The sequence below is a fragment of the Ascaphus truei genome, chromosome 6, assembly GCF_040206685.1.
Source record: "Ascaphus truei isolate aAscTru1 chromosome 6, aAscTru1.hap1, whole genome shotgun sequence".
Taxonomy (NCBI): domain Eukaryota; kingdom Metazoa; phylum Chordata; class Amphibia; order Anura; family Ascaphidae; genus Ascaphus; species Ascaphus truei.
The window spans coordinates 85,541,050-85,563,267 of NC_134488.1; the positions used below are offsets into that span (position 1 = coordinate 85,541,050).

Below are 22,218 nucleotides of genomic sequence, written 5' to 3' on the forward strand. Positions count from 1 at the left end.
TTCCTGTGTTTGGTGCATGAGTATTACTCATAAAATGCTCTTTTATTCACGTTGTTTGTGAGTTTTAAATTGTTGGACTCTTTTTTGTATATTAAATGATATTAATTTACATATTGCACTAGGAGCGGGCGCTCTCTTTTTTCGTTTATATATATATATATATATGTGTGTGTGTGTGTATATACATATGTATATATATATGTATATGTATACATGTATATGATGGATCGTGTGTGTGTGTGTGTGTGTGTGTGTGTGTGTGTGTGTGTGTGTGTGTGTGTGTGTATAGTCGTTTGTGTGTGTGTATAGGATGTATGGACAGGTTCAATGCTAGGACCATTCTTCCTCTAATTATGGAGGTAAATAAGAATATTAATCAGTTAGTGTTAGGACCTGCGAATTTGGTCATGCCTTGATGTGGCTCGCAGACTTATACGCTTTGGCCAAAGGGTTAACTATATGACCCTTTTTCAAGAGACATACTGTATATGTATTTCACTGTATATTTTTGTCACATTGGATGTTGCTCTGGACTTCTTTGTTTCTTGTTGTATACATTTAGCCACGCCCAGTAGCACTCCTTTTAACACTTATATACATATATATTGTGGTAATTTTGGGGGGTTTCTTAGAGCTTGCTGGGTATCTGTGTGTTTATTAACTTTGTCCAGCTGGTCTCAGCTGTGTTGGAGGTCAGTGGCTCCTCCCTCCTAGGGTTAAAGCTCGTCCCTCCCCACTTTCCAAGTAAGCAGGTTTTCTTTTCATGCAGCTGATTGTGACAGGTTCAATGCTCGGACCATTTTTCCTCTAATTATAGAGGTAAATAAGAATTGTAATCAGTCAGTGTTAGGACCTGCGATATTATGGTCATACCTTGATGTGGCTCGCAGGCTTATACGCTTTAGCCAAAGGGTTAACTAAATTACCGTTTTTCAAGAGATATATAGGTATTTCACTGTGTATTTTTCTCACATTGGATGTTGCTCTGGACTTCTTTGTTTCTTGGTGTGTGTGTGTGTGTGTGTGTGTGTGTGTGTGTGTGTGTGTGTATAGGATGCATGGGTGGTGTGTGTGTGTGTGTGTGTGTGTGTATATATATATATATATTTAATGCATGGATGGTGTTTATGTATGTGTATGTGTGTGTGTATATATATATCATGCATAGATGGTGTGTGTGTGTGTGTGTGTGTATATATATATATATATTTACTGTATATCTGATGCATGTATGGAAACTGCGACCCCTGGTATATATGTGTGTGTGTATATATGTATATACAGTATATATGTCTGTGTATCTGGTGTGCATATTTATTGAGCTTTTATATGTGTATGGAGCTTTCTCATTGTATAGTGTATGTCATGCATGTGTGTATGGTGCGTGTATCTGCTGTGCGTAAATCTATGTATGGTGTGTGGCTCGTCTGATTCTTGGGCCAATTGGTTGGTTTTATCCCCCTGGCTAAAAGTTGCCAGTCAGCCCATGTAAATACAAGTTTAATTGATAGATAACTCTCTTGTTACACCACAGATGAGTAAAGATGGTATCAAATCTGAATATATTTTGTATTCTTCTCTGCATCAAAATGTTTAACTTTTGGTATTTCATCCATATGATAAAAAGCTGGATCTGTCATGCAAGACAGAGGAATTTGGACAATCAGTTTTGTTCTTTAAGTTTCCTCTTTCTTAATCCTTTTGTGGCTACAACAGTCCAGAGTATACGTATATACAAATACACTATGCTGATTTTGTGGGAGAACTAGTACATATACTGTATATTTGCTCACGAGCATCATCTCTAGTAAGTCAAAGCAAACGCTTCCATTAATAGACAGTGGACCAAATATCTGCCGAAAGAGCTTCCTTGTTTTGTACTGACACGCCATTCACATAGATATGTCAGCCAGGCCTTCTTGAAGGACATCATGCTCATTTTAAATAAATCAATTTCCTATTTGTATTTCTTTATTCAAATGTATCTCACTTTGGGTTGCCAGGAAATGAAGTTTAGCACCGAGTTTAGTAACCCAGGAGATTACATTATTGCCGGATTATTCACATTGCACGAGGGAGAAGTGTCTGCGAAATCCAGACCAGAGATTGACATCTGCCAAAGGTAAGGGGAACTTACATTTGGGAAGACACGGGTATATTTGCTATAATATATGGTCATTTAGAAGGGGCATCTGTTTATGTGCTAACAATGTATAATATTGTACACAATGTGTTATTTCTTCTTACATATACAGTAGATAGTGTGGATGTAATGTCCAGGATCCTACACAGTATTTGCATTTGTTACCTGCTGTGAATAGGAACATGTGTTAGTTGTTCTTTGTGTCTTGCACCTGTTATTTGTATAGTGCCAACAATGTAAACACCACTTTACAGGATTAGCATTCAGACAGGCATTGGGATAAATGAATCCCTTCCCTGAAAAATTTGTAATGTAGTTTATATGTTGGAAGACTTAAGGAGACATTAGATGTAAATGTAAGTGCATTAAGGTGGTAGTACATGGTCAGTAGAATAAATAAGTATATTTGAAACAGGTGAATTACTTTGCTTCTGAGATGGTTGGATATACCATCTTCTAGTATAATTCAATGGTTGGATATATACTTCCCATTAAGTTTTCCATTAATGACAGGTAGCTGCTGACAAAAAACAATTAAACAGTAGTAAATATCCAGGTATCTTCAGCAAAGCAGAGGACCAGCCTCTTTGGTCAAGCAGTCGTGAAAATTGTTACAGCTTAATTGAAGGAAGTCAGGTGAATTGTCATCATGCTGTATTGAAACATTGAACAACTGAACATCTTTATAGGCTGTGATCACTTGTCCCTGTGTAACCCTCGTGCTATTCTAAGAACATCACAAGAGCCGACAGCCACCCTAGGTCAATGTGCCTATTCTACAACGACACAATGTTATGCCGTTATTGATGCTGATCTGATTGGAAGCAGACAACATCCTCTTTTGTTCAGTACATCAGTGGATAAATCATTGGCCATGGAATTTTTGTAGTATCCATTATATGGCTCTCTATCCAGAGGATATTATGAGTGACCATATGAATTATATTGAATTCTATTGTGTAAAAGTAACTATTGGTATATTGAGCCATTTTTCAGCTTGTTATTTGGCGTTTACTGTGTATCTGGTTTTCTTTATATGGTTTGTTTTAGCCTTTTTTTAATTGATTTGAAACCTATTAAGATTTATGTTTAAATATAAACACCATTGTATACATTTAAATAACATTCTACAGTACTTTCATTTTTATTCTATTATAATCTGATCCTTATCGACCGCCATTAAATATTGTTGCTTTTGAATTGCGTTTTTACCTTAATGACATGGTGAGTTCCTTATTGATTGGTGAAATTAAAGGGTTTAGAAGCAGGCATAATAGTCTCTGATCACACTCCATGAGATCTGAAAAGTTGCTTAAAAGGATGTTCATAATTTCTTAACGTTTCAATAAAACATGATGTTCTAAGATAACCTTAGCTTGTTCAACTACAGTATTTGCTTGCGAGTTACCTTGAAAACAGCAAGAAAGCATGTTCTATGATGATTTTTATGGCAATAAGTAATGTGGAAAAATACATGCCCTTTACCTCAAAATTGTTGAGGCAGGTAAGCATTATTAGAAAAATGTGCAGGGGTTATCAAGAAGTCATAAGTAAAGCTATCACATTTCTAGAAAGATAAAATGGGTAGGCTTTACATGATTCAGCAACAAATTGGAGATAACGTCTGCTGCTCTAAATTTGGAACCTGGGAAAATGTATATAAAAGAATAAAATCAGTTTTTCTGATAAACACTCCTTGCATGCTTCTTCAGTTAGTCATGATCTGTTAATTCTTTCCCACAAACTTAAGCAGATCAGGATGTTTGACAGCTTTAAGAAGTAAGGGTAATGTTTCTGAAATTATTTGGGTATGTTTATATTTTATTTTTTATTTTTTAAAGGCACCAAGATTCTAATTCTGGCCATCAAGGATTACATTATGGGAATTGGAAGATACTATACACTTTAAAAGCTATTAGAGAGCAACAAACTTTACCCTTTTTTTGTCCAGAATGAAAAAAATCTGAATTAACCACCGCAATTATATTTACAGTACTATCTTCAATTCCCATGGATATCACTTATTCCAAGCCATGAGGTTCAGCATTGAGGAAATCAACAATTCCAGCACTCTGCTTCCCAATGTTACACTAGGATATGAGATATATGACTCCTGCTCTGATTCTACAAATTTATATGGAACATTGAGGGTTCTCTCACAGTGCACAGAGCCCTATATAAAGATGCAAAACAACTTTACAGAGTACAAGACTAAAGCAATTGCCTTAATTGGACCACCTAACAGTAATTTTGCTTTTACTACTGCAAGCATATTAGGCATGTTTCTTGTACCTCAGGTAAGGTGTGTGTGTGTGTGTGCGTGTGTGCGTGTGTGCGTGCGTGTGTGCGTGTGTGTGTGTGTCTCTCTTCTGGCAGAAGAATGCCCAGTAAATATGGCCCTTCAGCTCCACTCAGGTTTAAGTATACAGTAACTTTTATCATTTCTTTACTTTGGATTATATATGATTTAAAGGAGAAATCCAAGCTGTTTTTTTCCTTCTTCATTTTTTAACCCAGGATTGAAGCAGAAGGTCTCTGGAGCTGATCCCCATTCATTTCAGCTCCAAGGACCCCCTGTTTCCAGTGAGACTTATCCCCGAAGGGGGTGCCGGTATCTCTCTGCAGTCTAAAGCCCCCGGTCACATGGGCCAATAGGAAGCTGCCCCGGATAACGTCACAACTTCCTATGGAGGTAAGTACCTCCGGAAGCAGGGGGTTCCAGGAGCTGAAATTTATGGGATTCAGCTCCAGAGACCTATTTCAATCCAGTATTAAATGGAAAAAAAAAAATACAGAAAAAAATTAAGAAACAAAAATAGCTTGGGTTGCTTCTTTAAAAAGAGCAGTCCTTAAAAGGTTTAGTAGCGACTGGACATTCAGGGCTTTATTCACTAAGCAGTGTTCCTGCATGAGACAGCTTCTGGCTCAAACTTACCCCTTAAAATCCACTGAAGTGAATGGGCAGTAAGGTATCTGCCAGCACTGGAAGGAATCATATGGTGTAGCACCGCTTAGTAAATATGGCCCTTAATCATGAAATCCACTTCTTCTTTGGCCACTTTGCATGCATTGTTCACTAAAATGTTGACCCTTGTGAATGGGAGTATATCATAGACAAAATTGTGTAGATTATAGTAAAGAACATGTAGAATGCCAGTGCTCAGAAAAACAAGTCATGTTTCATATAATATAATAATCTGTACTTGGAAAACACTCCTTTATAAAGATATACCAAAATGTTGCCCTAATAGGGTTAGGGGACTAGTACCTAATGCCACCGGCACCATTGATAATTAGTACAGACCAAAGTCCCATTGTGGTAAAGGAGAAAAAGGGTACAGCGACCCATAAAGTACACTCACTTTGTTTCTCCTGGAGTATCCAACATCAGATGTTTTGGTAGGCGTGCAATCTCCCAGGTAAGTAGCCGGAACAGATAGAAAAATTTGGCAGTGCACCGCCAGAAGGAATAGAAGGAGGCTCACGGTATGCAGAAGCAAAAGTTATTTATTACATAAAAAAGTCGACCAAATGTAGCCCCTAAGCCACAGCAAAGGTCCACCAACGCGTTTCAGGCAAAATGCTCTTTCTCAAGGTTGGTGGACCTTTGCTGTGGCTTAGGGGGGACATTTGGTCCACTTTTTTATGTAATAAATAACTTTTGCTTCTGCATACCATGAGCCTCCTTCTGTTCCTTCTGGCAGTACACTGCCATATTTTTCTATAGATTATAGTAATCCCTGTGTACTAAGGGAATTTTTATTAAAAATCACGCATTGTAATATCTCTATGGCCCAGATAAACAGTGCTAATAACTGACTGTTATCAAAATCATTAATTGTCGTTATTTTCCCTGGGATTAGCACATGTCCACAAAGCTAATTATATGCATGAACAACGACCGTTACTTACCTTATTATCATAGACTGAACACCATATTAAGTCAGTGCTTCCTGGCGGGTTAGCTTGAAATATATTGAAAATTAGTTAATACACAGCTCTCTAGCTGACACACTTTTCACCTTCCGCAAAGGTCCCTCAAATGAGTAATTTCTCCCCTCACTCCGTCCCAATATACCATCTGTCATGAACAGCGCACTAGCGAGCACGTGATTTAAATTTGCAACCAGGGTTAATACACATGGCTACTCTGGCCAACTCACTTTTCTCCTGCACAAGGTACTTCAAATGAGTTAATAAGTTACCTCTTACTCAATTGCAATCATATCTGCATGCTGCCACCCCACAAAAAATATGCAGACAAAAATATGTATCTGTCTGCCAGGGTCTAAGGTCCCTGGTTATTAAAGAAAAACTATGCACTTACCTGTAGCCCACAAAAATCTGTTGTAGCCAAATGTGCCCAAAAATGTAAGTTGTTCTCTACAAAGCATGCAATAGCTCATTCAGAGCCCAATGCATTACTTATTAAAGATTGGTTTAATATATATAAAAAAAATACAGTGCTTTAGGTTACAGATAAAATATTATAACAAGATCATACAGTTACAATAAATGCTGAACAGTTTCTTATTAAAAAAATAATAACATATTAGTAGAAACTCCTATACTTTACCACATCATAGGTTTTTCTCGGAGAGGTCAGTGGCATAGGAAAGATGAAAACTCATGTGTCTGATCCCAAAACACACTTCTTGTTGACTTATAACTGTAATAACTTCAGGCTAAGCCTTATGTACCATTCTTCTCCCATTGAAGCAACATGAGTCCACCCCAGTCGTAAATCAGCCCGGGTTGACATTCATGACTTAAGCAAAAAAACTCCTCTAAAAGGACATTTAAAGTTTCACTAAATATATGAAAGACCTCATATCTTAATTTCACTAATACTTAAACAGATGTAAGTCACATCAATAGGTTTAGTCGAGTTTGTTGAATGTAACATTACTAATTTTGACCGGCTTGCCCCTAAATTTGAGCAACAAACGTGTTCTGGGCCTCTAGCCCTTTGTACCAAAGAGGTAGGGTCAGGCAGGTTAATTCACTCCCTTTAGATGCACACTGAGTCCTTCTTTATTTCTGTTCTTTTATTGCAAAACACACAATAACAACAGATGAGGATAACTGGGTGAGTGGGATATGTGGGGGAGAGGTAAATTAAGAATGCCTTGTATGGGAGAGGCAATAAGAGGTGTGTACTCACAGACTGCTGAATCCAAAAGGAAGTGAGCTAGTCTGTACAAATAGGATATAGTCAGGACTAACTATACAACCAGGGTTTCTGGGAGAAACTACCAGGGGTCTGTGCTGTAGTTGCTAGGCAACAGACAAACCAGGGCAGGAAGGATACATTTGTTGCAATGTTACACTGAACAGTGACAGGAATCACATGTAGCCAAGTATTCCTGTGCTACTAATTCTCTGGCCCCTCCAGCACTGCAAGTCCCAGTAAAGAGTGGGCAGTGTTGGGAGTAAATCCTGCAGAGCCTGGTTATGTTATTGTATAGAATGATAGGTAATACAGTTCACGATTAGCCTGGTACTATAGGGGCCTATGCCTGATAGGAGGCCGGATTACAAGCCACTCCCCTGGGAAGGAGGGGTTTTCCTCTAAGGTTTGAATTTAGCAGTTAGTTCTGTGCTCACCTCCATGCATTACAAACATACATTAGGGTATTTGTTATTAAATAGTTCATTCATTTTTTATGTGTACATCCATTCACCTACAGTAAGAGTGCAAGCCATATGTATGTCTGTTGCAAAGATGTATTATCCAAAAGCACCTTGCAAGATATTATACAGGAATAGTAAATCTGTGTTACACATCATTTACTCCAGTGTGTAGATCAATGGTGTTTCCTCCATATGAGGTTGAAATGTTGGATATTAAGTTATGTATCAAATCCTCCTGGCTACAAAACCAAAGCAAAAGTGAAGCACACAACAACCATGATGTTGATTTAGATTAAATAATTAACATAAACTAATTACAAAATGCTTTTCTGGGTTTATATTAATTCTACTTATGAGCACAACATATGGAAGATGTCGTCTGTAATGTACAGTTTAGTTTGCTTATTTTTGTATTTGTTTTTTCAGATAAGTTATTCAGCTACAAATGAGCTGCTGAGCATAAAACAGATCTATCCCTCTTTTCTCCGAAGCATTCCCAGTGACAAATTCCAAGTAGAAGTGATGCTGCATTTGTTACAGAAGTTTAATTGGACTTGGATTGCAATTGTTGGAAGTGACAATGTGTATGGCAGACATGGATTGCAAAGTCTATATGCCCTGGTAGTCAAAAACGGAATATGTGTAGCTTACCAGGGAATAATCCCATACAACATGGACAGGACAGAAATCAGAGAAATGTTGGGATATATAATACAAACCCGAGTGAAGGTTATAGTGGTTTTCTCCACTAATTTTCTGGCCAGAATATTTTTTGAAGAAGTTGTCCAAGGAAACATCACTGAAATAGTTTGGATTGGCAGTGAAAGCTGGTCCGTTGACTCACGGATCTCTAGCATCCCAAACATTAACAGAATTGGCTCTGTACTAGGGGTCTCGGTAGGAGAGATGAATATACCAAGACTGAGTGACTTTGAGGCTGCTTATATCAGCTCAGTTAAAGTAGACAACGTGTCTAGATATAACTGTAACCAAGTCTGCCAAGAATGTCAAACATTTACTCTGCAAAACATGTCCATTCCCAGCCAGTTTGATGTGTCTTTCTCTTTCAGTGTTTATTCTGCAGTATATGCCATTGCATATGGCTTGCATGAACTGCTTCATTGCAAATCAGGACAATGCAGTAAGGATACTTTTTATCCCTGGCAGGTTAGTATTTATATCAGGAGCACAAACATAATCCAATCAAAAGACAACCTTATAGACTGGAGTTTTATGAGCTTCTATCTGGCACTTTCTGTTCGCAGCTAATTCCTTTAGCAAAACAATACACAGATTTTTTTTTTTTTTACATATTTCTCCTGTCCTTTCATCCTGCCAAGTATCAGACCCCATTTGGTCCCCGACTTTTTCTCTATTTAGAATACCTTTATCACAGCTGAATGTATTTCTTGTAATAACTTCCAACACTTTTGTTAGGGGACTATTATATGAATCCCGTACACTTCAAGTAAATATACACAAGTTCTTCCTGACCTACTGAACCAACCTCCCGCTCTAGAGCATAATCCCTTTCTCTGAAAAAGGCTTCTGTTGTACCTCACTTACAGCCCTGTTGTATTTGAATGTTTATCTCTCATCTCTTTCTTTTACCTTTCTTATATGGCGTACAACATTAAGTCCAACTTATCAAGATAAATTGCAATAGCACATTTTGAAAAATGTTTAACATTTACTTCATAACGTAGTATTTCCGGACACGTTTTATATTGCACACCATGAATCTGCTTAGTGGCCCTTTTTGCATCTGGTTTATTACGTCCTCTTTGAAATATGAACTCTATAAATTAACACAGTTCTGGCTAGGTCAAGGATCTATAAAGTTACCACCTCCATTTTTTTCTGTTGTTAGTACATTCCCCTATATACAGTACCTCAGCTTCCTACTGACTTTCCCAACTGCTTTATTATCATGATGGTCAGCAGTATTGTATCATCATCTGTTCTGTCCATATGACTTTTAGAATCAAAAACGTAATCTTGCAACTTTTAAAAAGTCATCTCCAATCTTTTTGTCTTCCTAAATAATTTATCATTTGTGTGCCCCATCTGAAGTGTCAATCCTGTTATCCTGTAGATCTGTATGCCATCTGCAATTAGGCCTGCTTTCCATTTCAGCCCATTTGATAATAACAACGGACATTAGAGATTATTAGCCTTATTGTGGCAATGCTCTCTGCATTACAGATGTGCAAATGTTTTGGTGACGTTTGCAAATCAAGTGAACGTTGCTGGGTTTTTTTTTTTTTTCCTGGAAAGAATTTCTTTTAAAAACATAAAGCTAAGCATAAATAATTCAGCAAGCAAATATGCAAGTCTCCTGCTCCTTTCTGTACTGCCACTTACTGCCATTGTAGAGAACATTTGTGACATTGTGCTGTAGAATTTATTACATTATCTAAATTGTGCTGAAATTGGCGATTTGTGAACATGTTGCGAAAAACTTCAAATGTAAGAGAAAACACTAACTAGTTTGCAAAGCAAATTTGAAGACGTACGCACATCTCTACTCTCCAGTGAACTAAAAATGGAATCTATTCAAAGAGAGAGAAAACAGTCCTTTAGACCTATGTTTCAAAGTGTGATTGAAAATACATATAAAGGGGACCATTTGATTAAAACAATTTTAGAGAAAATACAATAGTGGGCTGTGGATAAAGAAACCCCCAGATATTTGATAAAAATGTACACAAGAATTTTTTTGACAGTAGTTAATACTACAGTTCAGAACACACAATAGTCAATTATTTCATCTTCTCCAATTCATTATTTTCATTATATTAGGAATATTTATTAACATTTCCCAGCTTCAATACTGGTGCAAAAAAATAAATAAATCTAGAACGACATTTTTTTTTTTTTAAAACATAGACATTTTTTTTTAAATAAATGTGATGACATATTCCCACATGTTTACAGTAGTTTTGCTACTAAGGGTCTGATTCACATAGCAAATTGATTTAAATGCCAGTTTTTAGCAATCACAGTGGGATTGGTTGCTTCAGAGAATATGAATCAGCCCATAAGTTACTTTAATATAGACACCACACTCTTTCAGTTTTATCTGAATACTCACAACCCATGGGTCCCATTTTTCCAGCTACTAGAACAATTGAAGATGGTCAATTTCAGCCTTAACAATAAGCCCATATATTTTGATGACAATGGAGATCCAGCAGCTGGGTATGACATAGTGATGTGGGACTGGAATGGAGATAATACATCCGTTAATGTAATTGGTTCATTCAGTCAAAACCTAAGAAGACTAGAGTTGGCACATACTCTCAAGTGGCACACACATGATAATGGGGTAAGTCAGCTCAGCTTTTAATTATTTCTACTCTGCGCTAATTGGATGTCTGCTTATAATTACACTGCTGCTGTTTTCACCTGTCTCTTACAAAAATTGCTTATCTACGTTCAACAATTATTATAAACACATCCACTAGTTTGGCAAATACAGCTTAACCCCGTTATAGCATGACCCGTTATAACGCGAATCCGCATATAACGCGGTTTTCACGTGGCTCCCGTTTTAAAAAAAAATTTAAAAATGTTTTTTACATTTTTTTTTGCACACTGCCACACTGCCACACTTCCACACTGCCACACTGCCACACTGCACACACTACCAGCACACACTCTCACTGCACACACTCTCACTGCACACACTCTCACTGCACACACTGCACTGCACACTCTCACTGCATACTGCACACACTCTCACTGCACACACACCCAGCACTCACTGCACACTGCTCACAGCACACACTCTCACTGCACACACTCTCACTGCACACACTCTCACTGCACACTGCACATACTCCCAGCACTCACTGCACACACTCTCACTGCACACATTCCCAGCACTCACTGCACACTGCTCACAGCACACACTCTCACTGCACACTGCACACACTCTCACTGCACACTGCACACACTCTCACTGCACACTGCACACACTCCCAGCACTCACTGCACACACTCTCACTGCACACACTCCCAGCACTCACTGCACACTGCTCACAGCACACACTCTCACAGCACACTGCACACATTAACACTGCACACTGCACACACTCCCAGCACTCACTGCACACACTCTCACTGCACACACTCCCAGCACTCACTGCACACTGCTCACAGCACACACTCTCACTGCACACTGCTCACAGCACACACTCTCACTGCACACACTCTCACTGCACACTGCACACACACCCAGCACTCACTGCACACACTCTCACTGCACACTGCACATACTCCCAGCACTCACTGCACACACTCTCACTGCACACACTCTCACTGCACACACTCTCACTGCACACTGCACACACTCCCAGCACTCACTGCACACTGCACACACTCTCACTGCACACTGCACACACTCTCACTGCACACACTCTCACTGCACACTGCACACACTCACTGCACACAATCCCAGCACTCACTGCACACTGCTCACAGCACACTCACTGCACACTGCTCACAGCACACTCACAGCACACTCAGCACACAGCACTCACAGAACTCACAGCACACTCTCACAGCACACAGCACTCACAGCACACAGCACTCAAGGCACACTTTCACAGCACTCACAGCACACTCTCACAGCACTCACCGCACACTCTCATAGCACTCACAGCACACTCTCACAGCACTCTCAGCACACTACACTGCACAGCACAGCACACCTCCCACTCCCCCTCCCTACCTTTGGTGTCGGCTGCTGAGATCGGAGCAGAGCTGGCATCAGGAGAAGGGGGGGAGTGTCGGGAGGAGGGGGGTGTCGGGAGGAGGGAGGGTGTCGGGAGGAGGGGGGGTGGTGTGGATGCCGGTAGGGGGTTGAGTGAGGAGCAGGCTCGGACTCGGAGGGCCACGTGGGCTAGGCCCAAAACTGATTATGCCGCGGAGGGCCGGTAGGTGTGGGGGCCTCGAGGGGGGGGAGGAAGTGGATGCCGGTGGAGGGGGATGGATGCCGGTGGTGGGAGGTAAGGAGCAGGTTGCAGCTGGACTCGGAGGGCCGCTGCTGGGGGACGTGTAGGGCTTCCGGCCACCTCTTCCGTCCTTCCCTCCTTACTCCCTCCCAATCGGGCACGCGGCGGCCATTTTTTTAAAAAATTAGCGCGACCCCGGTTCTAGCGCAGTCGGATCGGGTGGCCCCCGAGGCCCGCGCTATAACGGGGTTGAGCTGTATCTCTAAAAAATGTGTATTCTTCATCTTTGCCTCCTTCTCTTTGTAAACATTTGTATTATTGTCCAATTTACCAAGTCTGATTATATCACTCTGAATTGGGTTCAAATGGATTTTCAATGCCCTCACTGATCTTATTTCCAAACCTGACACATAGTCATCTTCTTTTGCCATATCCTTATTTAGAGCCTTTACATATTTGGACCTCATTCACCGTAAAGCTATAAATCAGACTGTAAAGAAATCTATTGTACACTATCAGTCCTGATCATAACTCTATTGGAATAACAAAAAGAGCAGCGCGCCAAATGGGACATTGCATAAATGGTTTATTTGACTAATGTTTTGGTGCCAAACTGGACCTTTATCAAGGTGTGTACTGAAACATTCATCAAATAAATCAGCAACGTTTTATGCAATTCCCTGTTGGACGTGCTGCTCTTTGGCTATTCTGATCCGTGAAACCATTTGATTGGTGGTGATTCTCGCACCTACTTTTATATGCTACTGTATTATAATGCACAATTTAATCTGCAATTAGAACTGTTTAAAGTTGTCTGAGTTCACTCCACAAATGGTCAGGTAACTTGTTAAAGAAATTCATGCAAAAGCAAAAAGTTTAGGAAACGTTTGAATTTTTTTATTTGTAAGCATACAAAGAGTATTTGCATTTACATTTCTGTTCAAATGAACATTCACCAGCTTTGCTAGGTTTTAAGGGTTGTAGCGATGAAAATCACGATACTTGGCGGAACATATTATTTTTGGTCCCCTGCATTTGCTACTTTAACTCTCTGGGGATCACTTTTATTACAGTAATTACCGTTAGGTGTCCTTGGAACTGAGCCTTTAACTTATTAAACATTATCCTTATTCAGCTTTGCAAAGTGAAAAATGCACTACAGTACTTATCCACTCAGTATCTTGACATAACACAATGTTTAATCTTTCACCGTTTAATAAATGACATCTGTGAATGAGATCCTAATTGTAGCACCTTTCCCCCCCACCCTATGTGAGATCATGTAGCTACCGGTGTACTCTGGTGCGGGTGCATACCTGTGAGGTAGAACAGAAGGCCTGAGATCTCCCCGGTGGTATAAGGAGACATCAGGACAGGCTATCAGGGATGGTTCATCATTTCGCGCAGTACCTCAAGCCCAGGAGGATCCTGTAGCAGCCCGGATGAACCTCATAGGCAGACTCTTCTTTGTAGTCACACTCCAGACATCACACCAGAGAGGGTGTAACTGGGGTTTATTGGGAACATCATAGATATTACAGGTTCCATTCCCTGAAGGCAGTACCCCGAGTTTGAGGCCCTGAGCACCCCTCTTCAGCATACCTTACCCCCTAACAGGGCAAGAGCCCTCTCCTGTCTAGGAGAGACTTACTGCTGCATCCTCAAAGCAGGGAGGGCAGCACAGAACTAACTCCCAGAAACCTTGCTCTAACCTCTAGAGGGAAACCCTCTCCTTCCCCGGGGAGTGGATTGTAAGCCGGCCTCCTATCAGTCATAGGCCCCCCTTGTAATACCAGGCTACGCCTGAACTTTTTAGGTAACACACATGTAACAATACATGCAGCACTTGTTCCCAACACTGCCCAATCTTTACTGGGACTTACAGTGCTAGAGGGGCCAGATACTTAGTAGTCCAAGGGGACTTGGGTGCATAATATTTGCCCAAATATACTTTGACTTATTTCAAATTCCCTGTACAGAAAGCACAGTTTGTTCTGTATTAAAATTCATATCCAGTAACCTATATTTAAAATCGAGAACCACCTCATATTTTATGCATCACCAATGCCACTGCCTATTTCTGTAACCAAGGAATTTTTAGCAGCCATACACATACTAGCAATGTACTCATCACCTTGGCCGCAACATAGATTCCTGCTGTGGTATAAATTGTAAGTCATTTACATTTTGAGCTTTTCTTAAATGCAGGTTCCTGTATCCATTTGTTCTAAAGAATGTGGGAAGGGAGAGAGACGGATGCAAACGGGCCCTCATGGATGCTGTTTCCAATGTATATCTTGCCCAAAAATGAGCTTTCTTAATACAAGTGGTAAGTCAATGCCAGTTTCCATTTTTGAATTTAACTCAGGAAAACAACTTTGTGTTTACATTAATGCAATGGTTGACATTGTCTAAACGTTGACTATACTGAAAACACCCAGAAAACACAACATTTGTGTAGTTGCATTAGATGTATTACATTTTTGTAATAACAAATGACTCAAAGTGTTGTTTTTGTTGAGGAATTACGTTTCACATTTATACAGTTTCAAAATCACTTTCATACAATAATGGTGACATCTCACTCTGGCTACTGTAACATTTTCTGTAAGTTACAAATTAAATAATTCAAAACTGATGTTACAATAAACCTCAAACATATTTTCTCCGCTGAATAGTCCTTAAGCTATATCATCTATTTTTCTGTAATGACTATTTAGTATTAAAACAAGAAAAATAAGTACAATTAGCAAAATTGCAATTAAAATACAACAAAGCATATACTGTAAAAAGACTGCAACATTTACAATACAATATATTATTTAAATGACCACGTATGTTATATTCATTTAGTGTGTTTTTCATGAGAAATGATACAGGGATAAAAGTCTAAACTAAAGGAAAATTAAAAAAAATAATATTCAAGTATCTATGTTGGAAATCTCCATCTATTTATATAACTAATTTAGGTACTGTCAAATTTTAGAAAGAAGTTCCATATTCTTTTTATACAACTTATTATATTCCTTTTTTTTAATTAAACATTTTCAGGGGCTGCTAGTTCAGTCATTTAATAAACCGAATGCTTTATATTGGAAACTAATTCCTTTTTTCATTTCTGTAAGTAGACTTTCAAAGCTTTTACTCTCCCACCAACCTAATTAACCAAATACTATTTGGACCTTTAAGATTTTCTATTATATGATGAGTACTTCAGTATTAGATTATACCTTTTTTATTGGGACTAACACCTGATACTATAAGACAAGCTCTCGAGAGTCTTCCTCTCTTCCAAGGAAGCAAGGTTCTTTCAATTAGTTCATATACCCTCGATTGCAATCATATCTATCCACTTCCACCACCCAGGAAATACTGTATGCAACAATATATACTTGTATATATCTGCCAGTCTCAGGTCCCTGTTTATTAAAGAAAAACTATGCACTTAGCACACTAAAGTCTGTTGTAGAAAAATGGGTCTGAAAATTGACTTTACTCTCTACAAAGCATGCAACCAGTTCAATCAGAGCCAAAAGCATCACTTATCACTTATGAAAGTTTGGCTTTAATATGCTAAAAGAGAGTGCTTAGATTACAAGAACATACCGTTACAATAAATACAGAACAGTTTCTTAAAATAAAAGGATAAAACACACAAAATTCCCTATACCTTACCACACATCATAAGTTCTTCCCAGAGAGGTCACTGGCGCAGAAAGATGAAAATTTCTGTGTCTGATCCCAAACACGCCTCTCTATTTTATTATGAAAACCAAGTAAAAATATTATTGAATGTGGCTCTGTCAGAATTTAGATTTTACTTATTTAGAAGGATTTTTTTAAATTTACTTAAGGACATGCTTCAACACTGGAGTTTGTACAATTTATATTCAATAAAAATAATACCTATTATTTTCCTTGTGCAGATCTGTATGCATGTCAGCAATGTGGACTTAAGCAGTGGTCTCCGCCCAGGAGTGAAATGTGTCACAACAGAACCTTAGAATATCTTTCCTGGACTGATCCAGTCTCAGTTGTTCTTCTGGTTATAATAACATTACTGCTGATAATAACCATAGCCATTGCTGTGGTCTTTACATTGAATTTAAACACGCCAGTTGTTAAATCTGCCGGTGGAAAGATGTGTTTAGTGATGTTAATGTCTTTAGCATGTTCTTGTTGCACATTATATTGTTATTTTGGAAAACCTCATAAAGTTACATGTATGATAAGACAGCCTCTCTTTGCAGTAAGTTTCACTGTTTGCTTATCATGCATTGTTGTTCATTCTTTTCAAATTGTGTGTATTTTCAAAATGGCCACTCATATGCCTAAAATGTATAACATTTGGGTGAAAAAGAATGGACATAATAATTTTATCATTGTAAGTTCTGCTGCACAGATCTTAATTTCCATCATTTGGATTGCTGTAAAGCCTCCTGAAGCAATTGAAAATTATTCCATATTTGAGGACCAGATCATTTTCGAATGTTCTGAGACTAACTCCATAGGATCTATCACTGAAATAGTTTACATTGGGATGCTCAGTATGTTTTGCTTCATTTTCTGCTATATGGGAAAAGATTTACCAGAGAATTATAATGAAGCGAAATGTATATCATTCAGTTTACTGGTCTACTTTTTCTCCTGGATTGCTTTTTTCACAACCTACATAATCTACAAAGGGAAATATATTGCAGCAGTGAATGTTACTTCTGTACTGGCCAGTATATTTGGTATTCTTAGTGGCTATTTTACTCCTAAATGTTACATCATTCTTTTTAGACAAGAGTTAAACACCACAGAGCATTTCCAAACCGCAATCCAAAACTACACAAAGAAACAATCTGTGCAGTAGGGTAACTTCAAATGCTAACAGGTTTACTTTGTGGTAAAAATCTTTGTAGAAAGAAATATAACATACTCTCAATGTTAAAACTAGAAATAACATGTACATTTTCATTGAACTACTGTAGTAGAATGCTATGTTTACAAATCAGAGGGTTATTTATCTAACTGTCCCTATATCAAACAAATATAGCCATTTCAAAATAAGAGATGCAACCAGAATAAAGTGGCACTCCAGTGTCTTTCACAACATATGACATTTATTGGCAGTGTTCATTTATTAATTGTAATGCCACGTTATTCTATGTTGCATCTTGGATTGTCGGCAGCTTCTGCTGTTGTATGGCATCACTGTTGCTGAGCATCTGTGGTACCCAGTAGTTACATTTTTCGCACCGTGAGTGCACCACCCTTTGGACATATATTTGTTATAGGTTGTGATTCCTTTTATGGAACCAACATAAGAAGTGTTCAGAGATGGAATTACACATACAGAGCTTTTGAAACCACACAGCCATCTTCTAACAGTGTCTAACTGTCTTTAAAAAGATGTACAGTACTTTAAAAATAGAACACATCTTGGAATGAGAACCATTATTTTGACAGCAATTGGGATTTGTTTTCTTTGTTGTGATACTTTTTTGTGATACTTTTTTGCAAGCAGGGAGACTAGATAAATGAGTCTCAGACCCCTACTCAATAGGATATTAACCTGCTTCCTGGTGCTGGAGAAAAGATCGACTCCGTTCAAATACATTGGACGAAAATAATTTCCGGCACAGCAAAGTGCTTTACAACATAATGAATAAACGCCAAAGACTTTATTTTCCAAACTTTTATTTCTTTGTTCATGTAGGCAGTATATTGTAAACTGCTATTTGGTAGAGACTTTAAGACGTCAGTTTTCAGTTTTTCAACATGTCAATTGTATTATGATATTATAGAAATGTGTCATTTTACATTACATTTTTGTTATTTAAATACTTATGAACGTCTGATGTGCTCACTGAACATACATACACCCAAGAGCTGTGTTACAATGCACAGCAATGTTCTGTAATATTTAGGGGTTTATACATTAAGGCAAAAAAAAACCTTTGCTATGATGCACTATGTATTACTTCCTGGTAAAATATTTTATAAATAAATAAAATAAATAAACCTCAGTCACAGCCTGTGCATGCGTAAACAAGACCAGCAGAGGCAGCGCAGTGCAGAGGTCACCAATACATTCTGCATATGCGCAAAGGCGAACGGCACATCATGCGCAGAAGCAGACGCCACTTCCCACACATGTACAGAGACGTCTAGTCCTGTCAGCGCGCACACACGTACAAATAGTGAAAACTATACAAATTTCCCATTTCTAAAAACAACTGCCAAAGTGCAAAAGATGCAACACACACACTACAAATATAGAAGTGCAAATAGCACATATGTAAAAAATACTCCATTTCTAATAACGTTTGACAAAGTGCAATACACACACACACACACACACACACACACACACACACACACACACACACACACACACACACACACACACACACACACACACACACACACACACACACACATGCACATACTACAACTGAATACAAATATAGAAGTACAAATAGCAAAAAAAATTTAAAAAAATTCAATTAACAACTGACAAAGTAAAAGATGCATGGTATGTACACATATAATACATACATTCTATATAGATTCAATTATAATATTGTCACTGTAATGATATGATAAAAAATTTAAAAACGGGGTGTGCCAAATACGTGTGTTGCTACTTACACTTCTGTGCATTTTCACACTAAAATTGCATTATAATTTCTTTCATTTATATTGAATGAAATACTTTAGGGAAACACCATTTAGATACTTTATAATTCAAAATCTATGTATCTGAATTTAATGATCATATCTCACTTTTATCATGTATTCCAACTGATATTATTCAAATTTCTGTGCAAAAAAAAACAAAGAAAAAAATCAAAATCTTACATTTTTATATATATAGAAAGATAGCCAAACCTGTAAAAATCCGATCCACTAATTTTTCCTGACTTTTTGGGTACAATCCGATCCATGCACTGAAATCCGCAAATGGATTGTCCGCTTTTTAAATTCGTGCGGATTTCGTGGACCACGCCGTCGGATTACATCCATGTAGTTTCTGTCTAATCTGCAGAGTCCAAAACCGAGCACATTTATTTTGCTACTCCCACTGCTTGACTGTTTGTTTTTTTCACACTTTGTGATTGTGAGGGAAGAGGGTGTGCGGGACTGGGCTGGTTGCTGGGTGGGTAGGTAGGCACTGGGCAGCAGAGAGGGAGGGAGAAATAAGATAGAACAAGAGAGAGATTTATTTTTGTTTTATAATGAGTGGGGTGGTAGCAAGGGCCGGAATGTTTATGCTCATGTCCCTCCTGTCAGGAGGAATATTTCAGGCAGGGATGGCAGAGCAGCAATGAAGGACAGCAGTCGATGTACCAGTTGATTTTCCTGGTGCGAGCCGTAGAAGTAGGTGTAATACTGTGGCTGCTGTAACCCTGGTTGTGAGCATACCTCAGGAAACTGCTGCTCCTATTGCGGATCAGCCTGTGTCAGAAGAACAGGTTGTGTCAGAGTTGAGCTTGAGGGAGATAACAATCCCATCTCGTTCAACCGTGCTCTGTGGAAATAGCTCTGTATTAGAAGAAGGAGGTAGGACTGAGTATTTGGAGGCTGGACATTGATGTGCCTCTCGAAGGTGGTAGTCCCAGGTTGAGATCCGTAGTATTCCAGCCTCCTCCCGTAGCTCGCAGACATCACAGAGGAGACACCTCCATTGTGTGACTTTTTCATACTTCTCCTCACCTATGGAACCTCCTTTTTCTCCCTAATATTCACCACCAACCCAGAGACAACGTGGCCAGGGAGTTAGAGTGAGAAGTAGTAGGCTTCAGAGTGGGACAAGATCTGGTGCCAAGGAACGCATATTGTATCACTTCACGTGGCAGTGTGCAAGGGTGCAATGCATGTATTGTGGACAAGTTATTAGTGGTGGTGTGTTTTTTTAATATGTATTTGGGGGGTGTTTATTTTTAAATATGTATTAGGGGTGTGGTTTGTTTTTTAATATGTATTTGGGGGTGTTTTTAAAAAAAAAGATGTATTTGGGATGGGCTGGTTCTTTTCTATGTATTTGGGATTGTGGGGTTCTTGTATATATATTTGTGGATGGGGGTGTTCTTGTATATGTATTTGGGGGTGGGTTTTTTATATGTATTTGGGGTGGGGGAGTTATATGTATTTTCAATAAAACATGTCAACTTAATTTTTATTGAAATTTTCGTTGGTAAATCAATGGGGAGGAGGACGGGGTACACAAAGAAAAGGGAAGGGGAAGGAGGGGGAGGATAGGTTAGGTGCCAGGTGAGTACAGTACCTTTACTATCGTTTACACAGAGAGATCATAATCAATATAGCGTTATAGAAAATATAATATTGAAGAATTTGGTTTTCTCTATAAGTCCTTTCACATTTTTAGATTAAAGCATAACTGTGTCTTGGTTCAGTATGAAGCCTCCTGCGTAAGATAACCAGGGCTGCCAAACCTTCTGGAGTCTCATGCATGAGTCATTGAGAATACCTATCATCTTTTCCATCTCGCTGTAACGCTCGCGCTGCCCACAAACAAGACAAGACCCCGGTACTGAGGTGGGAAGGTATAACACCACACACCCGCAGCAGCGGAGGCGTGCCTGGAAGGCAGATTGTTTAACGTTGCTGGGTCTGGGTTGGAGAGTATAGGAGATGCGGTATACTTGCCGAGTTCTTGGATTGGAGAAGACAGGATAGTAGGAGTCCGTAAGCCATGGTCTGGGATTGTAGAGAGCAGTGTAGTCCGAATGCAGTGTTCAAGGATAGGAGAGATCGCCGTAGTCGAGGGTATGCCAAAGTCCAAAATCCAGATGGGTCCACAAACAAGCCGAGTCGGTACACAAGAGGTTAACTGCAAATGAAACTAGAACACTGCACAACAGAAGTGAGCTTCACGAGGCTACATAGAATTATGCTGAGCAAAGCATGGGAGGAAGCAGGAAGTATTTACAGACAGAGCAGACCAACGGGGACAGGGGGCGGAGCGGAGGCATGGCCCCAGCGGAGCTGGAGTAGGCTGCAGGCAACAAGGCAGGGAGGAGAGACTTGCCATGCAGCTGGGGATCGTCTCACGTCATCACGTGTGCACGTTGCGCGGGAGAGATGCGCGACACTTGCGGGAGGTGGGACCTGGTTCTGTGCGGCAGCCTAGAAGAGCTGCGGGTGCATGCTTGCTCTGTAATGAGAACGGAGGAGTGTGCATGGGCAGGTACATTGGCCGCGGCAGCAGCAGGTAAGGAGGGAACACACCGCAAAGGACGTGTTCCCCGATTCCTTACAGAACCCCCCCTTGAGGATCGGCCTCAGAACGATTCCTATACGGCTTATGCGGAAACCTGGCATGGAACCTCCTTAGTAAGCCAGGAGCATGAATCTGGCGAAGTGGTTTCCATAATCGTTCTTCGGGTCCTAAACCTTTCCAATGTACTATAAATTGGACTCCTCCTCTGGAGTGTCTAGAATCAATAATCGACTGAATCTCGAACTCTTCCT

At 39.3% G+C, this 22,218-nt stretch overlaps 1 protein-coding gene across 1 annotated transcript; it reads left to right on the forward strand.

Annotated features, from left to right (window-relative positions):
* Positions 1–1,073: 1,073 nt before the first annotated feature.
* LOC142497334 (taste receptor type 1 member 1-like) lies at positions 1,074–18,700 on the forward strand. Its single transcript, XM_075604989.1, has 6 exons — positions 1,074–2,122; positions 4,137–4,440; positions 8,204–8,944; positions 10,896–11,105; positions 14,944–15,064; positions 16,662–18,700. Exons 1-6 carry the CDS (start codon positions 1,932–1,934, stop codon positions 17,591–17,593), a joined length of 2,499 nt encoding a protein of 832 aa, XP_075461104.1. The 5' UTR covers positions 1,074–1,931; the 3' UTR covers positions 17,594–18,700.
* The last annotated feature ends 3,518 nt before the right edge of the window (positions 18,701–22,218 follow it).

Excerpts from the sequence above, each read along its gene's own strand:
- LOC142497334 (XM_075604989.1), top strand. The coding sequence starts at position 1,932 with ATGCTCATTTTAAATAAATCAATTTCCTATTTGTATTTCTTTATTCAA. Across the intron at positions 2,123-4,136 it reads GAGATTGACATCTGCCAAAG|TACTATCTTCAATTCCCATG; the intron begins GTAAGGGGAACT and ends TTATATTTACAG. Across the intron at positions 8,945-10,895 it reads ATACTTTTTATCCCTGGCAG|CTACTAGAACAATTGAAGAT; the intron begins GTTAGTATTTAT and ends CCATTTTTCCAG.